Raw genomic sequence first — 19,173 nt, forward strand, 5'->3', positions numbered from 1 at the left:
TGTGTGTGACTTCCATCTAGTCCAGAGCACCCAGGTGAGACCTAGGAGAATAGGAGCCACCGCAAAAACCCCTCAGCTCTGGGCCACCAGGCAAGGAATCAGACGGACATTGCACATTCCATCCGCAGGCATCAGTCCCTGTTGATCATTGTGAAGGCTTCTCAAAAATCAGGATTTCTGACTCTACCTCACTGGGGGCTTCCTGATCCACACAGCTGAGTAAAGTATAGTGGTCACTGCCTGTGTCTTCACCAGGAAAGGCCCATCTTCTCTTGGTCACTTCTGAGGTGATGAGCAGAACAAGAAGGGAATGAGTCCTAGAACCTATTTTCAAAATTTGGGATTCTATCCTGACAGTTCGTGGACATGACACTTCTTTCTCCTGCAGCAAGCCCAGGCCAGTGGCAGGTGTACATCCTTCCAGGATGGGAAAGGGTAGGGCTCACCACAGCTCCTGTGACAGTGGGGCCAGAATTTTAAAAAACAAGATGATAGAAATTCAACAGTAGTGGTTATATTGTATATTGTTGTCTTCAAACTAGTTGTTCAGATTACCAGATATAAGCATGTAAAATAAACATATATATAAATTACTATGCAGCTCAGACTCGTAGAGGTCCTCCTGTTTTCAGCCGCCACAGTGCTGGGATTACAGGCATGTGCCACCATGCCTGGACTCAGTGGATGGCCCAGCGTGCCCAAGGGCAGGGCAGGCGCAGCATGTGATGCCCAGGATCAAACCCCAGTCCCCGCACTTGCCTAAGCAGGTGGTTGGTCCACTGAGATATCTCACCAGACCACCAATATAAATATTTTTTAAAACATACCAGCAAACTTAATTGAAAAAAACAATCCACACACACACACCCCACAGCACAGAGCCTGGAGTGACTAGCTGCCTTCAAGAACCTATACATGGCATTTGAGGTGAATGTGAAAGAAGGAAGATGGCAGAGAATGAGCATCTTGGGCTGAACAGCACACACAGGAGCAGAGTTCTGGGACCCCTTTCATGTGTGTGATGGGGACACGTTCGCTGTGGCTTGGAGCACTGTGTGAGGAGTAACAGGAAATCAGGCTAGTGGACAGGCTGAGATGGAAAAGGCCATCGTCCTCCGGACTGTCCGCGACCATTTGGTCTTTTCCCACTCCCACAGTACACATCTGTTGCTGTTTGCACTACTAGGGGTTAGGCTCAGGGCTTCTTGGTGAGTTACTTCCCACACGCTTTAAAAATTGTATTTTGGAGCAGGGTCTTGTTACACTGTTCAGGCTGGCATGGGATGTGCAATCTTCCTGCCTCAGCCTCCTGAGTAACTGAGCGTACAGCTTTGAGCCACTGCACACAGCTGACTCACCTTACCTAGAATCTTCAGTGCACACAGTTGACACACTGTGCGCTTTTACCATAATGTTATGGTACTTTTTGTTGTTTGTTATGGTACTTTTGTGTGTGTGGTACTAGGAAGGTGCTGAGGAAATGGCGTGTGTGTGTGTGTGTGTGTGTGTGCACGCGCATGTGTGCACACACTTCCTGAGATTTAAATTTTTCCTTGAAATATGCCCCATAATTAGAAAGTTGCAACTTCAGTCTCACTCCCTCACTTCTGGAAGGGAAGAGGTAGAGGGGCTTGAGTTTGGTCATGTAGCCAGCGATATAATCACTTGCGCCTACATCAGGACGCCCATACGTCACACCCTGCACTGCCAAGGTGAGCAGCGCTCAGGGCGGGAACACACTGATGTGCTGGGAAGGTCGCGTGTTTGGAGGCATCGTGGAAGTTTCACGCTCCTCTCCCAACCTTGTGTTCCATGTGTCCTCCCTTTAGGCCGTTGTTATGTGGTATTATTTATAATAAAAATTTAGTACAAGTGGAGTGTGTGGCACATACCTGCACTTGGTAGGCTGAGGCAGGAGAATTTCTGCAAGTTTGGGTTCAGCTTGGGCTACATAGTGAGTTCAAGGCCAGTTTGGAATACAGAGAGAGAGAGAGAGAGACCCTGTCTCAAAAAAAAAAAAAAAAAAAAAACCATAATAATAACAGTAGGAATGCATTTGATTTGGCTGATTAGATGAGGACTGGCTTTTCCAATAAGAATGTCACAGATATTTTTCATAAATTAGTTAAATTTTTAGCATTAATATATTATTGAAAAATATATAAAACATGATAAAAGTCCTGGTGTGGTGGTCCACACCTGTGATCCCAGCACTGGGGAGGCTGAAAACAGAAAGATCACTAAGAGTCTGAGCTGTGTAGTGAGACCCTGTACTAAATACATAAAAAATAAAATAAAAAAAACATAAGTAGAATAAAAATATTTTAGCAAAAAACATACCAGAATTAACATTTGTACTTTTTTAATCGCTCCTGAGATTTAAATCTTTCTTTGAAATAATGTGCCCTAAGTGAAAAAATAAGAGATAATAATCATTTGAAAAGTTTTCAGAAAACTTTGTTGGTATAATTCCAAAAACTGAGAGCCTGAATGACACTTAGCACTGTGTGACAAATCCTATACAGATTGGATGGTTTCCAAGTCTATGCCTTCAATAAATTGAAGCAAGACTTAATTAAATTGTCAACTGATAGATCATTGAAAGCAATTTTTGATGACAGATCATTATATGGTTCTTATAACTCAGAGGTATTCAAAGAAATAGCTGGCATTACTATAATGGAATTTATCATTTAATTTATGCAAACTAGGTTTCTCAGAGCTTGTCTATTAATAAAAGAAAAATACAAAGAGAATATTGAACCCTGTCCATCCTAGCAACTAATGATATTTCCCCACAGATTATATTGTAAAAGACTTAGCCCTTCTATCATTAAGAGGTGGATCAGCAGCTGGGGTTTGATCCCAGGTATGTGGTGCTAGGCCTAACACCGGGGTACGCTGAGACAACGATTGAGACTGGGTGTGGTGGTGCACACCTGTAATCCCAGTGCTTGGAAGGCTGAACACAGGCGGATCACTAAGAACCCAATCTATGTAGTGAGACCCTGTAGACCCTGTAGACCGCGTCCTAAATACAGGGAAAAAAATAAAATAAAAAAGAGAGATGATATCTTTCCAATAAAATTTTACTTTTTATGTTTAATAATTATAAATTTTTAAAGTAATACATTTTATTTTTACAAATTATGAGCAAAAATATTGCAATGATAAATTGAATCTAGATGAAATTGAACTTTTGTGGTCCTAGGAAATCATTTTATAAAATTAAAGTGTTTAGCTTTAGTTTTTGCAGTACTGGGCATTGAATCAAGAGCTTTGCATGTAAGGCAAGCTGCCCACGATGGTGGGCTTTATCTTAGGGGAACAGTGCTTTTTTTTTTTTTTTTCCAGTACCAGGAATTGAACTCAGGACCCTGCATTTGCCAGGCAAGCACTTACTGTACTGAGCCATCTCCCTGGCCCCAACAGTGCTTTAAAAAAAAATTTTTTTTTATTTATTTGTTACAGGGTCTCCCCACGCAGCTCAGACTCATAGTGATCCTCCTGTCTCAGCCTCCCCAGCACTGGGATTACAGGCGTGTGCCACTGCACTAGCTCAGCACAGGGCCAGCACAGCATGCAGTATGTGGAATGGAACTTGGGTGTGAGCTTGCTAGGTAGCTGAGGCTGGCCTTGAACTTGAAGTGATCCTCTTGCCTCAGCTTCCCAAATCCTGGGGTGACAGGCATGTGCCACCATACCTGAGTCCTTGATGTTCTTGAATTTGCGATCCTCCTGCCTCTTCCTCTCAAGTACCTGGGATTACAAGTGTGCATCACCAGGCACAGCTAAAGTAAAGCTCATATATATATTTTTGTTGCCAATAAGAATTACCAGTAAAGTATAAAAGATGGGAGTACTATAATTATATAAGAAAAGTAGGCTGAAAACATGGGTACTGGAGCTGGGGAGGTAGCTCAGCAGTCAAGGTGCCTGCCTGACAAGCAGAAGGACCCGGGTTCAATCCCCAGTACCACATGCCATGCTGGCCCTGGAACTAGGGTATGGTGTTGCATGCCTTGGCTGAGACAGGAGGATCACTAAGAGTCTGATGTTTGTAGTCAGACCCTGTAAACCCTGTACTAAAACACATAAAAAGAACCCCTCAAACTACACCACTATGAAATAAGAATATTGAAATTGTATTTTAATTTTTTTTATATTCAGGAAAGAACAGAAGTGATTGAATATTGTTCATTATATCACCATCTAAGTGCTAAAGGCTTGCCCCAGGTACTCTCTGGCCTTGGACCAGTCTTGCTTCCAGCCCCACACATATGACAAATTTCCAGATTCAGTCACTCCCTACAGGTCAAGTGGTCATGGTAGAATAAATTTGTGTGGGACCATGTTGCAGTTGGAAAGTGGAGAGTATGAAGGCTGGCAAGATAGCTCAGAGGACTAAGTGCCTGCTTAGGCAAGCACAGGGCCCGGGGTTCGATCCCCACCACCACATGCCACACTGACTCCACCCCCTACCCATGCCCCCAGGCATGCTGAGCCAGCCACTTAGACTCAGCATAGTGACGCATGCCTGTAACCCCCAACACTGGGGAGGCTAAAAACAGGAGGATCAGTACGAGTCTAAGCTGCATAGTGAGACCCTGTACCAAATACATTTGAAAAGAAAGTGGAGAGCATGGTTCCTGTACTTTCTGTCCCAGATGTTCATGCTGGAGAGGCTATACTAATCCACGCAGCATCAAGTAGCTTGGCACAGCTGCCATCCAGCTGGCCTGGAGGGCTGGCGCTATTCCTCTCATCACAGCTGGCTCCAAGCACAAACTTTGGAAGGCAGAAAATCTTGGAGCAGCTGCTGAGTTCAATTACAAAGAAAATTTTCTGAAGCAACTCAAATTAAAAAGGTAAACAACTGGTTTTGCATCTCTGCAGAATTTAAGAGAAAATTAAATACAATCCTTACCAGCCCCAGGCACACCAGTGCTCTGGACTAGTCCTGGCTCTACTGAAAACACTTCAGCTGCCCTTGTAATCCTAGTATTGTATGTTTGCCCACCTGCATTTTTTTTTTTTTTTTTTTTTTTTTTTTTTTTTTTTTGCGGAACCAGGGATTGAACTCAGGCCCTTGCGCTTGCCAGGGAAATGCTTATTCCACTGAGCCATCTCCCCGAACCTCTACATATACTTTAAACACTAGATAACCACATAGTGTTGGCCTGGAATTATCTAGGCCTCTTGTTCCCAACCAGCTGCTCTGTGAGACCACTCTGGAGATGGTCTTAGTACAGTGTGGGCAGCAGCTCCCTAAATGAATGAGTAGATGTGCATCCCTTTGTATTGCAGTCAAATCTGAATATTTTGGGCTCATCCTTTTCCATTTTTCATATGAATAGAAAAGAACAGGGGGAAACAAAGTTAGCAAATCTATGATTTTTTGGTTTTTTGAGACAGTCTTATAGTGTACCCCAGGCTGGCCTCAAACTTCCAACAAGCCTCCTGCCTCAGCCTTTTGAATGCAACAAGCCCAATAAGCCTATCATTCTATAGCCCAATGCAGGTGATTCCCAACTCAGAAGTGAGCAATAGGCCCCATAGCCTGGGATAGACCTCCTCTGTTCTCTTCTCCCTTGAGCCTGAGTGCCAGTGACTGTACTTATTTTGGAGGTGAGAACCAACACCAGCTCATGGTGTTGCTCTGCTACCCTGTTGCTGTGGCTGGGAATGTAGAAGATGAACTATATTATACATGCTATGATGAGCATTTCATTGCCCCAACTCCATTTGACCAGTGATTCTAGTTCCAACCTGCAGATTTACTAATATTTATTTGTACCCATATGTCCACAGATACACCATGATCTTTATTTTGCACCATGCTTTGTGTCTGTCAGCATCAGACACTAAGTCTTGTGTGTTTTCTCTGGGAGGTGCTGGAGTGAACACTGCCTGGCTTATTTATGTATTTGGTACAGGGTCTCACGACACAGACGACACAGCTCTGATTCTAGTGATCCTCCAGTTTCAGCCTCCCCTGCGCTGGGATTACAGGCCGTGCCACCACACCCAGGGCCGGCATGGTATGTAGTAGTACCAGGGATCAAACCCGGGTCCTTTGCCCCAGCCCCTCAACTGCCTGGCTCTTTATGGTCACTGGGTTCTCTACGGTCTGATGTGGGGAGCTGATGTCAGTGGGCTCCTGCTTTCAAAACTACTTTTTAAACAACGAAGCCTCATAGCCAGTTTGCTGAGATCCAAAAAGGTCAGTCATGAATGAAAAGAAAATCTGATTTAACTATTTCTTAGAAAAGTGTGTTTCACTTACATGACCCCAGAAAGGAAGCTAGTTTACAGGTTAGGGGGCCTATGAAGAAAACTGCCACCTTGTGGATAAACAAGTAATCCAATTTCAGAGAACTTAAGGAGATTGGTCTGCAAAAACCTTGGGATTTCTGTCTGTCTTATATATATAATATGAGACAGACGGTCTGATTTTTCCTTATCTTAGTACAAGCAAATGCTGGTGAAAGCTTTTCCCCGGGAAATTCTTCCGGACTTCTCCACGGAGGGCCCCCAACGCCTGCTGCCCCTGCTGCACAGCATCTGCTGGGTGACAGAGGTCCAGGCCGCTCATCAGCACAGGGGCAAAGTCGTCCTCAAGCTGCCCCAGGGAAGGAGGAGGGGGTGGTCCGGGCCACGGCCGCCCCAGGCCTTCCCAGGGCTGACGCCGAGAGGACTCAGTCCCCAGGTCCACCCAGTCCACTGATTGATGTAAACTGCTCTAATGAAATGCCATACCACTCGGAACGCGCCCTTTGTGGGCTGATCAGCTCTGCTCTGACCTCCGAAGCTAAGCAGGGTCTCGCGGGCTCTGGCGTCGGGGCACCTGTCTGTAGGCCCCGCCCCTCCAGCTACCCACCTAAGCCCCGCCCAATCCCTGCCCGCTCCCTCCTTTCCGCGCCGCCCGCGCCAGAGCACGCCCAGTTAAGAACCCTTGCCCCGCCCCTTCCGGTTCAGCGGCCGGAAGTGCCTTGGGTGCTCCGCTTTCCACCTTCCGGCCTAATGTCTAGCTTCAGCTCTTAGTTTGGCGGTGGGAATCTTCGAGGTGGGGTACGCGTCACCGTGCCGTGAGACGGCCGTGTTCCGGTGGTGCTGTCACCGCTTCCGGCAGAGCCCCGCTGTAATCTACACCTGTCGCAGCTTTGTCCCCCAAGGCGGGCGAGCTCCGGAGGTGTCCGGGGGCGATCCAGTGTTTGCTGCGCTAACCTCATCAATCCGCCAAGATGGCGATGCAAGCGGCCAAGAGGGCGAACGTGAGTACTAGGCCTATGCCGAGGAGGGGAAGGACTTCGCTACCTGACTCGCAGCGTGAATCCGAGCGCTCTCGTATTCCGTCTCCGAGGCGCGGAAGCCCTGTATTTCTGTCCTGTCAGAGGGGCCCCTGCCTGTTCCCTTCCTCCCCTCATTGAGATTACCCCCTTCCGTCCCCTGGTGTCGGTGACAGTACTGACTCGCAGCCTGCTCGATCGGCACTAGGACCTGGCGTTAGTCTTGATCTAAAAGTCGATAGACGAATCCCCTGTAAGTAACTGGCTCACTAGTACAGAGCCTGGGGTTCTTGTCCCACCGTGGGGCCTTTAAGGTCTTTCGTTCAGATATTAATCCAACAACATTTTTGACGCGAAGTGATCCAACAGTTCTATGTATTGACCACCCACTGTGTTCAGACCCTAGTCTTAGGGATGGAGATAAAGCAATAAATAAGACAAGTCCTGCTTACAGTCTAGTTTTGAAGAGCGGAGTGTTATGGAAACCTTTGAAAAATAAAATTTCAAGAAAGGGTAGGCAAGTGTAAGACTCTCAGAAGTCTAGTAAGATGAAGGTAGATAATTGAGCATTGGGCGTGTTGAGATGATTTGTTAAAAGGAATCATTTCCGTGGATGAAAACTTGGTTGCAGGAGGATGAAAAAGCGGAAGTTAGGAAAATGAAGACAGGGCCGTTCAGATAGCTCAGCAGACAGGGCTCGATGCCAGGCGTGCTGTGCCGGCCCCTCCCCCAGGGTGCGTTGAGACAGCCAATGAGACTGGCACACGCTTGTAATCCCAGCACTTGGGAGGCTGAAAGCCGGAGAATCACTACGAGTCCAAGCTTTGTAGTGAGACCGTGTAGACCCTGTACTAAAATACATTAAAAAAATAAATAAAAACACCAGAGAGCTCTTTGTGTTTTCATATGTAAATGAAGAGTAGAGAAATTGGATTAGTTGTTTTTTGGTTTTTTTAAGGATCTAGGTATAAAGTTGTTTATATACCAGTGAGGGTACTCCAGTAGAATGGGAGAAGCATGATATGGAAGAAAGGTTAAATTCAGGAGTAAAGGTTTTGAGTAGATGAAGGATTGGGATAATAACAGGGAAAGTAAGTGAATACAGATGAACATAATTTGATAGGTTCACTACAGTAATAGGAACATAAGGTACTTAGCACTTGGGCTTGTCTATTTTCTCCAAGCACCACAAGCCAGTGTAATCTCTTGGGGTGGGCAAGGAGGAGTGTACACCCAAATTCAGATGTAGACAGGGTGATGGTGGCAGTGTATAAGAAGTATATTATGATTATCTGTGGTGTTGTCTATTTAAACTTAACCTGGAATCTTGAACTAAAACAATTTGTCACCACTGCCACTTTGAGAACCGGAAATATTCATCTTATTCTTCCATTGATACAATAATTTAATGTCAGAAGTAATTATCCATTTAACAGTTATTGAGCAAACTTAGGTCTAATATGTAATTGTGTATATTAACAGTGAACACTGGCAAACTTGAATGGGAGATACATATGTGAGAGAAATCAACTTACATTAAAAAGTGTGAAGAGGGGCTGGTGAGATGGCTCAGTGGTCTAAAGCACCTACTTAGAACAAGCTAAACCAAGCAAAGCACAGGGACCGCGGTTCAATCCCCCAGCACCACATGCCAGCCAGCCCCACCCCCTGGTGGGCTGAGTTGGCCACACACACACATACACAAAATAAATAAATAAATAAAATAAAATAAAAAGTGTGAAGAGTTAAGCAGGGTATATAACGGATCAAGAAAGAAGTCATGACCTGTAATCCCAGGACTTGGGAGGATGAGGCAGGAGGATTTATCTAAAAATAATAATAATAATAATAATAATAATAATGAAAAAGTAATGGTAAAACCGTGTGGAGTGTGGAACAACATAGTTTAATATCAAAGAAGACTTAAAAAATAGCTAGAGAATAGTTGAGTCAAGCATGGTGATACACACTTGTAATACCAGCATTTGGGAGGCTGAGGCAAGAGGATTGCAAGTTTAAGGACAGACTAGGCGAGTTTAAGGACAGCCTGGATAACATAGTAAGACCCTGTCTGAAAAGAGAAGAGAAGAGGGGAAGGGAAGGGAAGGGAGGAAAGAGGAGGAGAGGCTTCAGTAGGAGGATCATTGTGAGTTTGAGGCCAGCCTGGGCTACATTGTGAGACCCGGTCTGAAAAAGACCAAAAAATAAGAAGTTAGATAACTTTTTAGAGGTGGAAAAAGCAAGGGAAAAATTTTTTTAAAAGGGGGGGGGGAGAAAGAAACAATGAAAAACAAAGCTTTTGTAAATAAGGAGGGGAAGAAAGGTTTAAGGGAGGTTAGAGGAATGGAAAAAATAATCAAATTTACATCATGTACAAATTATTTCTATGATCAGTGTATACCTAAAATGTACCAATAAAAATCATTTTCTTTGGGGAAAAAAACAGCACTTAGTAAATATGTGTTGAATGAAAAGGGGTGCAAATGCATGTATTGTTTTCTGTAAGGATTGGCAGGACAAGAGAAGGCAGTGGGAGGGAAAGCCTGAAATAAAAGAGAAGATGCCACCGCTACAGGAAGTTCCTAGAAGACCTCAGAAGGGTTGTCAGTGGAATTCTTATTGTGTAGCAAATAAGAACATTTCCCTTTTCTCTTAGATGCCTGAGGAATCAACAGTTTTTAGATGAAACTGGAAATCTTTGTTAAGCTGTGGTGACCAAAAGCCTGGATTTTGAAGCACTGTGCCATGTCTCCTTTTAGTTCCTACTAATGGTCTCACCAAAATGAGTGCTCTCTCACTTTTCTAAGGAGTGTAGCACTCTTAGGAATAAAAGATTGTACCTCTCATTCTTGACTTTCTATTATTATATATCATTGAGAGTTTTTCTTAAGTTGTAGCACTTTTGCCTTCATTATAATGACTATACATATTTCTCATTTTAGATTCGGCTTCCACCTGAAGTTAATCGAATTTTATATATAAGAAATTTGCCATACAAAATCACAGCTGAAGAAATGTATGATATATTTGGGAAATACGGACCTATTCGTCAGATCCGAGTGTGAGTATGAGACTTGAAATGTCATTTAAAGAAAACGATGATAACTGGTAAACTGATTGGAATGGTTCCACAGGGTTAATAAATAGCATGTCTAGAAAATAAAATGATGGCAGGCTGGGCTTGATGGTATACACCTGTGATCGCAACACTCCAGAGACTGAGGCAAGAGGATCACTGTGACTTTGGGGCAAGAGGGAGAGAGATTACATAATCTGCAACCTCATATAGCAAGGGCACCTTGTGTGTTCTGCAGTTATGTGTCTTCTTTTATAGGTGAGATTACCAAAAGTACCTTTCTAATCTAGTGTTTAAAGATAAACTCTGACCAAAGTGAACCTCCATCCTACATAGTATCATAACCTATACTGCCTAAAGGTTCCCTCTAGTTTATGTTTTTGGCAGTGCTGAGGATTGAACCCAGAACCTCACACATAATGGGTTAACTGTCCTTCTAAAAGGATTTAAAAAAAATATTTTTTTTTTTTGGAGACAAGGTCTCTGTGTAGTTCAGGCTAGCCTTGAACTCAAGTGTTCTTGCCTCGGCCTCCCAAGTGTAGGATTGCAGGTATGTAGCACTATGCCTGGTGAAAAAAATTTTTGAGTCAGGGCCTCACAAGATAGTCCAGGTTGACCTCACACTTGCTAGGTAGCCTAGATTGGGCTCAAACTTGCATTCTCCCTGCCTTCTGAGTGTAGGGATTATAGGTGTGCACCACCATGCTCAGCTCAAGTTTCTGTTTTTACTCCTAATGTATGTTTCTTCTTTTTTTTTTTTGGCTGGCTCAGCCTGCCCGCCTCCTCCCTACCCCTCCTTATCCCCCCCCCCCCCCCCCCCCCCCCCCCCCCCTTTCCCCCCCCCCCCCCCCCCCCCCAGCCAGGCTGTGCTGGTGTGGTATATAGTGCCGGGGATTGAACTGTGGTCCCCTGTGCCTGCCTAAGCAGGCGCTTTAGACCGCTGAACTATCTTGCTGGCCCCTAATATCTCTTTCTTAATCAATTTTCCTTTATGGTCTAAGAGTTCCTTCCTAGCTCTTAGGACTGTGAGATCCCAAGGACTGTTCTTTTGGTTTTTTTGTTTTTGTTTTTTTTTTTAAGGACTGTTCTTTTGAATGATTACCATCACTCCAAAAGGTGAATCAGGGGCTGGGGAGATGGCTCAGTAGAATAAGCACTTTGCACAAGGGTCTGAGTTCAATCCCAGGTTCCGCCAAAAAGGGGGAGGGGTGGGGAGATGGCTCAGCGCAAGGGCCTGAGTTCAATCCCCAGTTCTGCCACACACACACACACAAAAAAGGGGTGAACTAGAAGTTGCATCATTGCAACTTGCATCATTGCACTCTGGGGATGAGACTGCACATGTACAGGACAGTTGTCTTTCTCATCTGAGTACCAGCTGAGAGCTCTGGACCCCCTCCACAGGAGAACACACCCACACTCTGTCTTCTTCTAGGAATACATGCACTCAAGATTGAGAACCTCTGTTCTAGATACAAGGAATGGTATGCAAAACATCCCTGACTTGGGGAGCAGGACACAAGATTCTGATCAGGCCCTGTTACTACCCACATGGCAAGGGCCTAGTATTTTTGATTTTCTCATTCTGTGTAAGATAACTTAGATGGTGCCCTTTTCTCTCATAATGTGGAGGCTGCCTGATAAATGCACTGGATTGGTTATTAGGTTCAGACATTGGCCACTTGCTAGTCATGTGAAACTAGGCAGAATAGTTAACCTATCTAATTTTCAATTTTCTATGATATACAGTGTTTCTTGAATTTTATTTTGGATCAAACTATATAGTATCTGTGAAAGTAATTTTATGACTGAGTATATCCTTCCCAGCATGTATTAGCCACCCATCTCCGTGGTCCCATAGCACCCCCTAGGAAGCACTCTTCCTAGTTAACACATGGTTTTCCTGTTGTCCCTGTAACTCTTTGCTCTCAGCCTGCGAGCTCTTCCAGGGCTGGTACTCTTTCTGCTTTATCTTAAAAGCACTTGTCATGCTGATATGTGAGAGGCTCCCAAGGTATGAGTTAAGGAATAATACAGAAGATGGGGTTATGATTGTGATTGATTCACAAAGGCATTGTAGAAGCTTGTTGATAGGGTGAGGGTGGTGGCTCACACCTGTAATCCCAGGATCTCCCCAAGTACAAGGCCAGCCTGGGCTACAGAGTTGAGTTCAAGGTCAGCTTGAACTACATAGTAAGACTCTGTCTCAAAAACAAAAAAAGTTTATTGATCGTATTCAATTCAGAGATGCTTAAGTCAATAAAGTCAGCCAAACAAAAAGACAAGAACTAAATCAGGCATCTTTAGAAAAACAAGAGTAGCTTGAGGCCTGTATGCTCCTGGTATCTGTGCCTATCCTGGTTGTCACCAGCTCCTTGAATGTTTAGCTCCTTCTAATCCTAGAGTTCTGCGTTCAGTGTCACCTCTCAGGTTTCTCTGACCACCATAGCCAACATAGCTCTCATCTCTTTGTTATGTCAGGGTTTTTTTTCCATAATTTTATGTAGAAACAAATAGCAATGAGACAGTTTCAAACCAAATTGGTAGGACAGTTTCAATAATTAACATATTGCATACATTCTTCCTAGTGGTTATTTGCTGTACAAGATGCAGACATGATATCCTATTTACAAACACTATTACAACAAATCCCTCTATTCATTAAGAGAATGTAACTATATATCTATCCGAACCACTTCGAATACACAGATACAAAATGGACATTCATCTGTGTCCCCTTTTTTGTTTAGTTCCGTTATTTGAATATTATAGGTGTGTTAACTCAGCAAAATATTCTGAAAGAGTCCAGTAGTCCATAATAGTATTGGGTCTTCCGCTTCACTGGCAATGTCAGAAGTTGTTGACCTGAGTCCCCTACAGCTCAACATAACAGCATGGCTTTACTTCTTACACTTTGTTTTTATACTTTTCTGCTGGATGGTTAAGACCAAGATAAAGCAGGACCTATGCAACAAGAATTGTAGCTTTTGCATCTGATAAGGCCAGTCAAATCCCCTCAGGATTTATCCTGAGATCCTGTACCTCAGATTGTAGAACCTTTGTCAGGTCAGCCATGTGGATGAGTCACGGCCATTGCTTGGCCAATGTGCTCCTTGTAAAAGCCTGAGAGAATGTTTTCTCTCCATGTGACTCTCCTTAGGCACACTCTTCTACATCATCGATCACTTTCCTCTTTGGCCCCATAATCTTCTTGTGTCAGTTCTTTTTCCTATGATAATTCTATCACATGTATTTATTTACTTTCTCTTGAACATACGCCCCTTAAAGGAAGGGATGTTGCTTCTGTATTTCACTACTGTGGTATCAAAAGATTTTTTTTTTCCTGTCCTTTTACTTTGAACATGTCTTTTTGTGGTTGTTTTTGTTTTGTTTGAGAAGGGTCACACTATGTAGCCCAAGCTGGGAATCCTCCTACCTCAGCCTCCCAAGTGCTAGGGCCATAGGCGTGCATCACCACACTACCAACCCTGGCTAAATCCTGTTGTCTACCTGGCCCCTTGCTATGGTGACCAGCACTCTGGTGACCAGCCCTTCCCATTTGCCCAATACTGAGATTTTCTGGGATGACTCAGTACTAAAACATGGAAAATCCCTGACAAACTACTACGATGGTCAGAAGACACTCAACGTTTTTTACTTTTTTTTCCTTTGGTTCCAGCGATCAAACTCGGGACATTACACTATAGCCACCAAGCTATATCCCTAGCCCACACTTTGTACCTTTTAAAGCCTCTTCATTTTGTTTGCTCTTCTGATTACTAAATCATAAGGCAGATGATTTAGCCCAATATCATGTGACTTATGAAGCAGCTGAAGCGAAGCTCACAGAAGCCAAGTTACATGATGAGGTTTTCTTATTTCTACTGTAAGCTTTTTTTTTTTTATGTAGTTAGTACAAGATCTACAGGGTCTCACTACACAGATTGTACTTGTAGTTATCCTCCTGTTTACAGCCTCCCAAGTGCTGGGATTACAGGGTGCGCCACCACACCCAGTCTCAATCGCCAGATCAGTGTGCCCCAGGGGCTGGGGCTGGGCACGGGCATAGGCATGGGCACGGCAGGCTCAGGGATCAAACCCCTGGCCCCTGCTATATGGCTGGCCCTTCTACTGTAAGCTTTTTTATTTCACTACTTTTTTTTCCTACTCTTAAGCTTTAACTACCAATCAAGAGAATATTGTTAGTGTAGTGACACTAAGACAGGTGTCAAATATATACCTTTTTTTTTTTTTTGCCATACCAGGGATTAAACTCAAGACTTTGCACTTATCAAGCAGGTGCTTATTCTACTGAGCTATCTTCCCAGCCCTTCAAATATATACTTTTAAAAATTAGGGGCTGGGGAGATAGCTCAGTAGAATAAGCACTTCCCTGGCAAGCACAAGGGCCTGAGTTTGATCCCTGGTTCCATTAAAAAAAAAAAAGAAAAGAAAAACTATAGGATTCTTTCTTCCTTTCAAATGCACATTAACACTTACTGTGCACATGGGATTATGGGAGGAAAATGAAGTGAGCTTTGCCTTTAAAAAAGTCAAAATTGTAAGTTTTTTCCTTTTGACAGTATTCAACTTCCATACTGAATTTATTCTTACTTTTTTATTTTTAGGACAAGATCTCACTAGAGTTCAGGCTGTCCTTGAACACTCTATGTAGCCCAGGCTAGCCTCAAAATTTGGGGCATCCTCCTGCCTTAGCCTCCTGAGTGCTGGGATTACAGGTGTGTACCACCATGCCCAACAAACCTAATACATTTTTGAGAATGATTAAATTGTTAATAGTTATTAATACTATTACCAGGCAGTACAGAACATCACGAAGTACCTCATCAAACCCACACAACCTAGTAGAGTTAGTTCATTCATGGACAGTGGGACTCTCTAGTTACTCCAAACACAACACCCTATACCTATTCTGTCCCATCTCCCCTGTTTTAATGTTTACATTTTTATTGCTTTGTGTTTGTAATATGTAATGATTATATTCATCCTGGGGAATTGATACATGTTCACAGCACATCTTAATCTTTTTTACAACCTCCACCCATCCCCTTGTATAGGAAGCACTAGCTGTGAGCAGGGCCCAGACTGGAGCCTTGTTCTAATTCTAGGCAGATGCTCTACTTGAGTGGCAGATACACACCATGGGTGTGCTGCCTTTCCTTACCCATGTGCAGGGACTGTGACAGGTGCAGGGTCAGTCCAGAGCCTTAACCCCCATTCCACGGTTGTACCACCTGCCCACTGCCTCAGCTAACAAGTCCCTGGCTCTGTGCTGCCTGCTATTCAGTGCTCCTATTGTACCTCCCTGCCTCTCTCAGAGGAGGCTTGTGAGGTGGACAGCATGGCAGGGGGTGTCTACAGCAGAAGCAGCCGCGGGGCTATGAGGAAGGCTGGCTTTCGCTCGCAGTTCCCTGCCAGCATTCTGCCCTGCTTACAGATAAGTGCACTTTAGCTCCCGTCAGCAGAAGCCTTTCCCCGGCTAGACAAGGCTGTGTGACGCACCAGAGCTTGGGTTGTTACAAAAATGAGTGTATAAGGCCTTTTTATTTTATCTTGTTTTTTTGTTGTTGTTTTGTTTTTTAGTTGTTTTTTGAGGCAGTGACTTGATATGTAGTCCAGGCTGACTTTGGATTCACTATAGGCCCCAGGCTGACTTTGAAATTCACAGTGATCCTCTTTCCTCAGCCTCCTCTGGGTGTGGAGCACCATTCCTAGGTTCTGCATGTATTTTAATCTTGCCTAATTAAAACTTTGAAGCCTCTCAAAAGTTTTGAGCTGGAAATGGTGGGTGGCGAACACCTATAATCCCAGCATGGGAGAAGCTGCGGCAGTAGAATCACAAGTGTGAACCCAGCCTGGGTAATGTAGCTAAACCTTGTCTCACGTTTGTTGTTGTTGTTGTTTTTAAGTGCAAAGGCCTGGGGATGTAGCTCAGTGATAAGTGTCTCTGGGTTAAATCCTCACCTCTGTGGTTAAAAAGGAAGGTACAAAATAGGGGGTGACTCCTGGATTGAACCCAAGGCTTTTATGTCGAGCCCCACCACCAACTCTTGTTTTGGGGCAGAGTCTCACTAAGTTGCAAAATTGTCCAGGCTGGCCTTGCACTTGAAATTCTCCCTCAGCCTCCCTCCAGGGTGCAAAGATTCCAGGTGTGTTTAACACCACTCTCAGCTTTTTGGTCTTTTTGAGACAGGGTCTCCCTATTTTGTGAGGTGGACAGCATGGCAGGGGGTGTCCACAGCAGAAGCAGCCGTGGGGCTATGAGGAAATATTATAGACGTGTCCAGCCTGGACTACACATCAAGAGTATTATTTTGCTCTCAAACAGGCTAGGGGGCCTGCGAGTTAGCTTGGTTGGTTAAGCGCCTACTCATGCACAGTCAGGCGCAGGATACCACGGTTTGATCCCCAGCTCCACCTGCCTTAACCAGACCTGCCCTTAAGGCTGCCTGGGGGGAATATATACTTTCTATGTCACACAGGCTGAAATCCTCTAAGTTCAGCTCCCAGTCCTCAGAATACAGGTGTGGGCCATCAAGCTGGGCTTGAAAAGTGACCTTATTCTGAGCAGCAGGAAGGCTAAGGCAATGTACATGAGGATATAGGGACCAGGGCCCCGTAGATAGGGAGAACACAGGATGAGGCTTCATTGAGCTTTGTTAGAAGTCAAGGGAGAGACTTAGAGCAGAGGCCTCTGCCTTTGCAGATTATCTTGAGCAATCAGAAAGACAAAGGCAAAGAAACCAAGCTCAGGAAGGTCCCAAATAGCTGGACAATGTAAACCCCTTAAACCTAAAATACTTGTCCTTAAGCTGCCCACCCATAATCTTAGCCTCCACCAAACCACAGGAAGGTAGTATGACCAGAAGAAATCTAATAGGAAGACCAAAGACAGCCATACAGCCAATCAGATCCCAGGAGCCTACCCTGGGAGAAGAAACCCAACAAAAGGAGTCCAGAGAAGAGCCCACAAGTATTATTTTGCTTTCACACACTCCATACTCTGTCATCTCTTTTTCTCCATCTTCAAATAAATCATCTTGCGTTTAAATTCAGCTTCTTAGGCTGGAGAGAAAGTTCAGTAGCACAGCATGGAAAGTATAGGGTCTTGAGTTTGATTCCCAGTACCAAGAAAAGAATAGAGAACACAAACTTGTACTGGACATCTAATAGGTTGGGGAGTTCTTTCCCCTATATCACAAATTTATAAATATTGGAATAATAATTACATTTGATTTCCACTAAAAAAATAAAATAAAATTCAGCTTTAATTCTGTACTGATGCTGGTTATGATCGCAGGGAGCTGCATTTGCCAGCAGACCAGCAGCTTACAGTCTGTGTCCAGATGTTACAAACTATCCTAAAATTTCAAGCCAGTTCTTTATTGCTAGTGCTTTGTATTCTTTATATTCCTGATAAAAGAATAAGCTATAGATGTTAAATATGAAAAGACTTAGCTCAAGAAATGATAGGCTTATCCAGCATACCTCTCCATATTGTTTATTTCTAATGGTTTTCACATTGATCTCAAAATATTTAAATAAAATATATTTGCCAGGCACACCTATAATCCCAGGTGTGGGAAGGCTGAGGCGGGAGGATGTGGTAGGAGGATTTGTCTTGAGCTTGAAGCCCATCTGGGCTACATAGTGAGTTCAAGGCCAGTCTGAACTACATGGCAAGACCCTGTCTCAAAAACTATATATAGATATTTGACAGATTCAAAAGACTTCTAAGCCTCCTCCCCCACAAAAAAAAAAGACTTCTAAGCCTAAAAAAGCTGGGCATGGTGGAATACAGCTGTAATCCCAGAACTCAGGAGGCTGAGACAGGAGGATTACTACAAATTCAAGGCCAGCCTAGGCTACATATTGAATTCAAAGCCAGTCAACTGTATAGCAAGACCCTGTTTTAAAAAACAAAGTTTTCAGTCCTGCCATACTGGTGCACTCCCAGCACTGAGGAGGCTGAGGCAGGAGGATCTCCACAAATTTAAGGCCAGCCTGAATTATATAGTGAAACCTAGTCTCAAAAAACTCTTGGTGATCTCTTAATTTACTTACCAGTGTTTGTGTAGTTTAGTTATGTTCACTTTAGTTATGTTTACTTCTGCAGGGGGAACACACCTGAAACTAGAGGAACAGCCTATGTGGTCTATGAAGATATTTTTGATGCCAAGAATGCCTGTGACCACCTGTCAGGATTCAATGTCTGTAACAGATACCTTGTGGTTTTGTACTATAATGCCAACAGGGTAAGTATCACAAAGTTGCTGTCACCGTCACGGGGGAGCACACTGGAGAATCTTGGCGGGCTGCACGTGGTGGGAATGTGTGCCACGAGCTTCCTCTGGGCTGGTGTTCGTGTGAAATTCATTCAGCGGTAGGTCAGTCCCTGTAACATCGGTGCTTGCCCCATTTCCAGGCATTTCAGAAGATGGACACCAAGAAGAAGGAGGAACAGCTGAAACTCCTCAAGGAGAAGTATGGCATCAACACAGACCCACCAAAATAAGCTCTGTATGTTCACTGTGGACTAAAGCACATGTGACCACTGTCACTTTTTTCTTTTTAATCAATACTGAATATCCTTTAAAAAAAATACTGAATATCCTGACTTCTTGAGATTCAAAAGAAACTTTGATACATATTAGAATATGTTAATAAACTTGTACTTTTTGTAAAACACGTCAGTGCCTTCTCCCATGTTTGGTATCAGGAGAAAATTGTGTATGTGTATGGGTGTGTGTTGTATAGAGCCTCTCACAAGTGGTGCGTCCCTGCAGT

General features: G+C 43.9%; 2 protein-coding genes across 2 annotated transcripts; both read left to right on the plus strand.

Annotated features, from left to right (window-relative positions):
- The first annotated feature begins 4,642 nt into the window (after nucleotides 1–4,642).
- On the plus strand, nucleotides 4,643–6,727 carry Tp53i3 (tumor protein p53 inducible protein 3). Its single transcript, XM_004648895.1, is given in 5 exon segments — nucleotides 4,643–4,709; nucleotides 4,712–4,868; nucleotides 5,597–5,687; nucleotides 6,086–6,223; nucleotides 6,470–6,727. Coding segments are annotated over 5 exon segments (711 nt in total).
- Nucleotides 6,728–7,000: 273 nt separating this feature from the next.
- Nucleotides 7,001–18,967, plus strand: Sf3b6 (splicing factor 3b subunit 6). The gene is made up of 4 exons (XM_004627454.2): nucleotides 7,001–7,274; nucleotides 10,232–10,350; nucleotides 18,503–18,641; nucleotides 18,812–18,967. Exons 1-4 carry the CDS (start codon nucleotides 7,245–7,247, stop codon nucleotides 18,899–18,901), a joined length of 378 nt encoding a protein of 125 aa, XP_004627511.1. The 5' UTR covers nucleotides 7,001–7,244; the 3' UTR covers nucleotides 18,902–18,967.
- The last annotated feature ends 206 nt before the right edge of the window (nucleotides 18,968–19,173 follow it).

The sequence above is a fragment of the Octodon degus genome, unplaced genomic scaffold (genome assembly GCF_000260255.1).
Source record: "Octodon degus isolate 3935 unplaced genomic scaffold, OctDeg1.0 scaffold00019, whole genome shotgun sequence".
NCBI lineage: Eukaryota > Metazoa > Chordata > Mammalia > Rodentia > Octodontidae > Octodon > Octodon degus.

Excerpts from the sequence above, each read along its gene's own strand:
- Sf3b6 (XM_004627454.2), top strand. The coding sequence starts at position 7,245 with ATGGCGATGCAAGCGGCCAAGAGGGCGAAC. Across the intron at positions 7,275-10,231 it reads AAGCGGCCAAGAGGGCGAAC|ATTCGGCTTCCACCTGAAGT; the intron begins GTGAGTACTAGG and ends TTCTCATTTTAG. Across the intron at positions 18,642-18,811 it reads TGTACTATAATGCCAACAGG|GCATTTCAGAAGATGGACAC; the intron begins GTAAGTATCACA and ends CCCCATTTCCAG.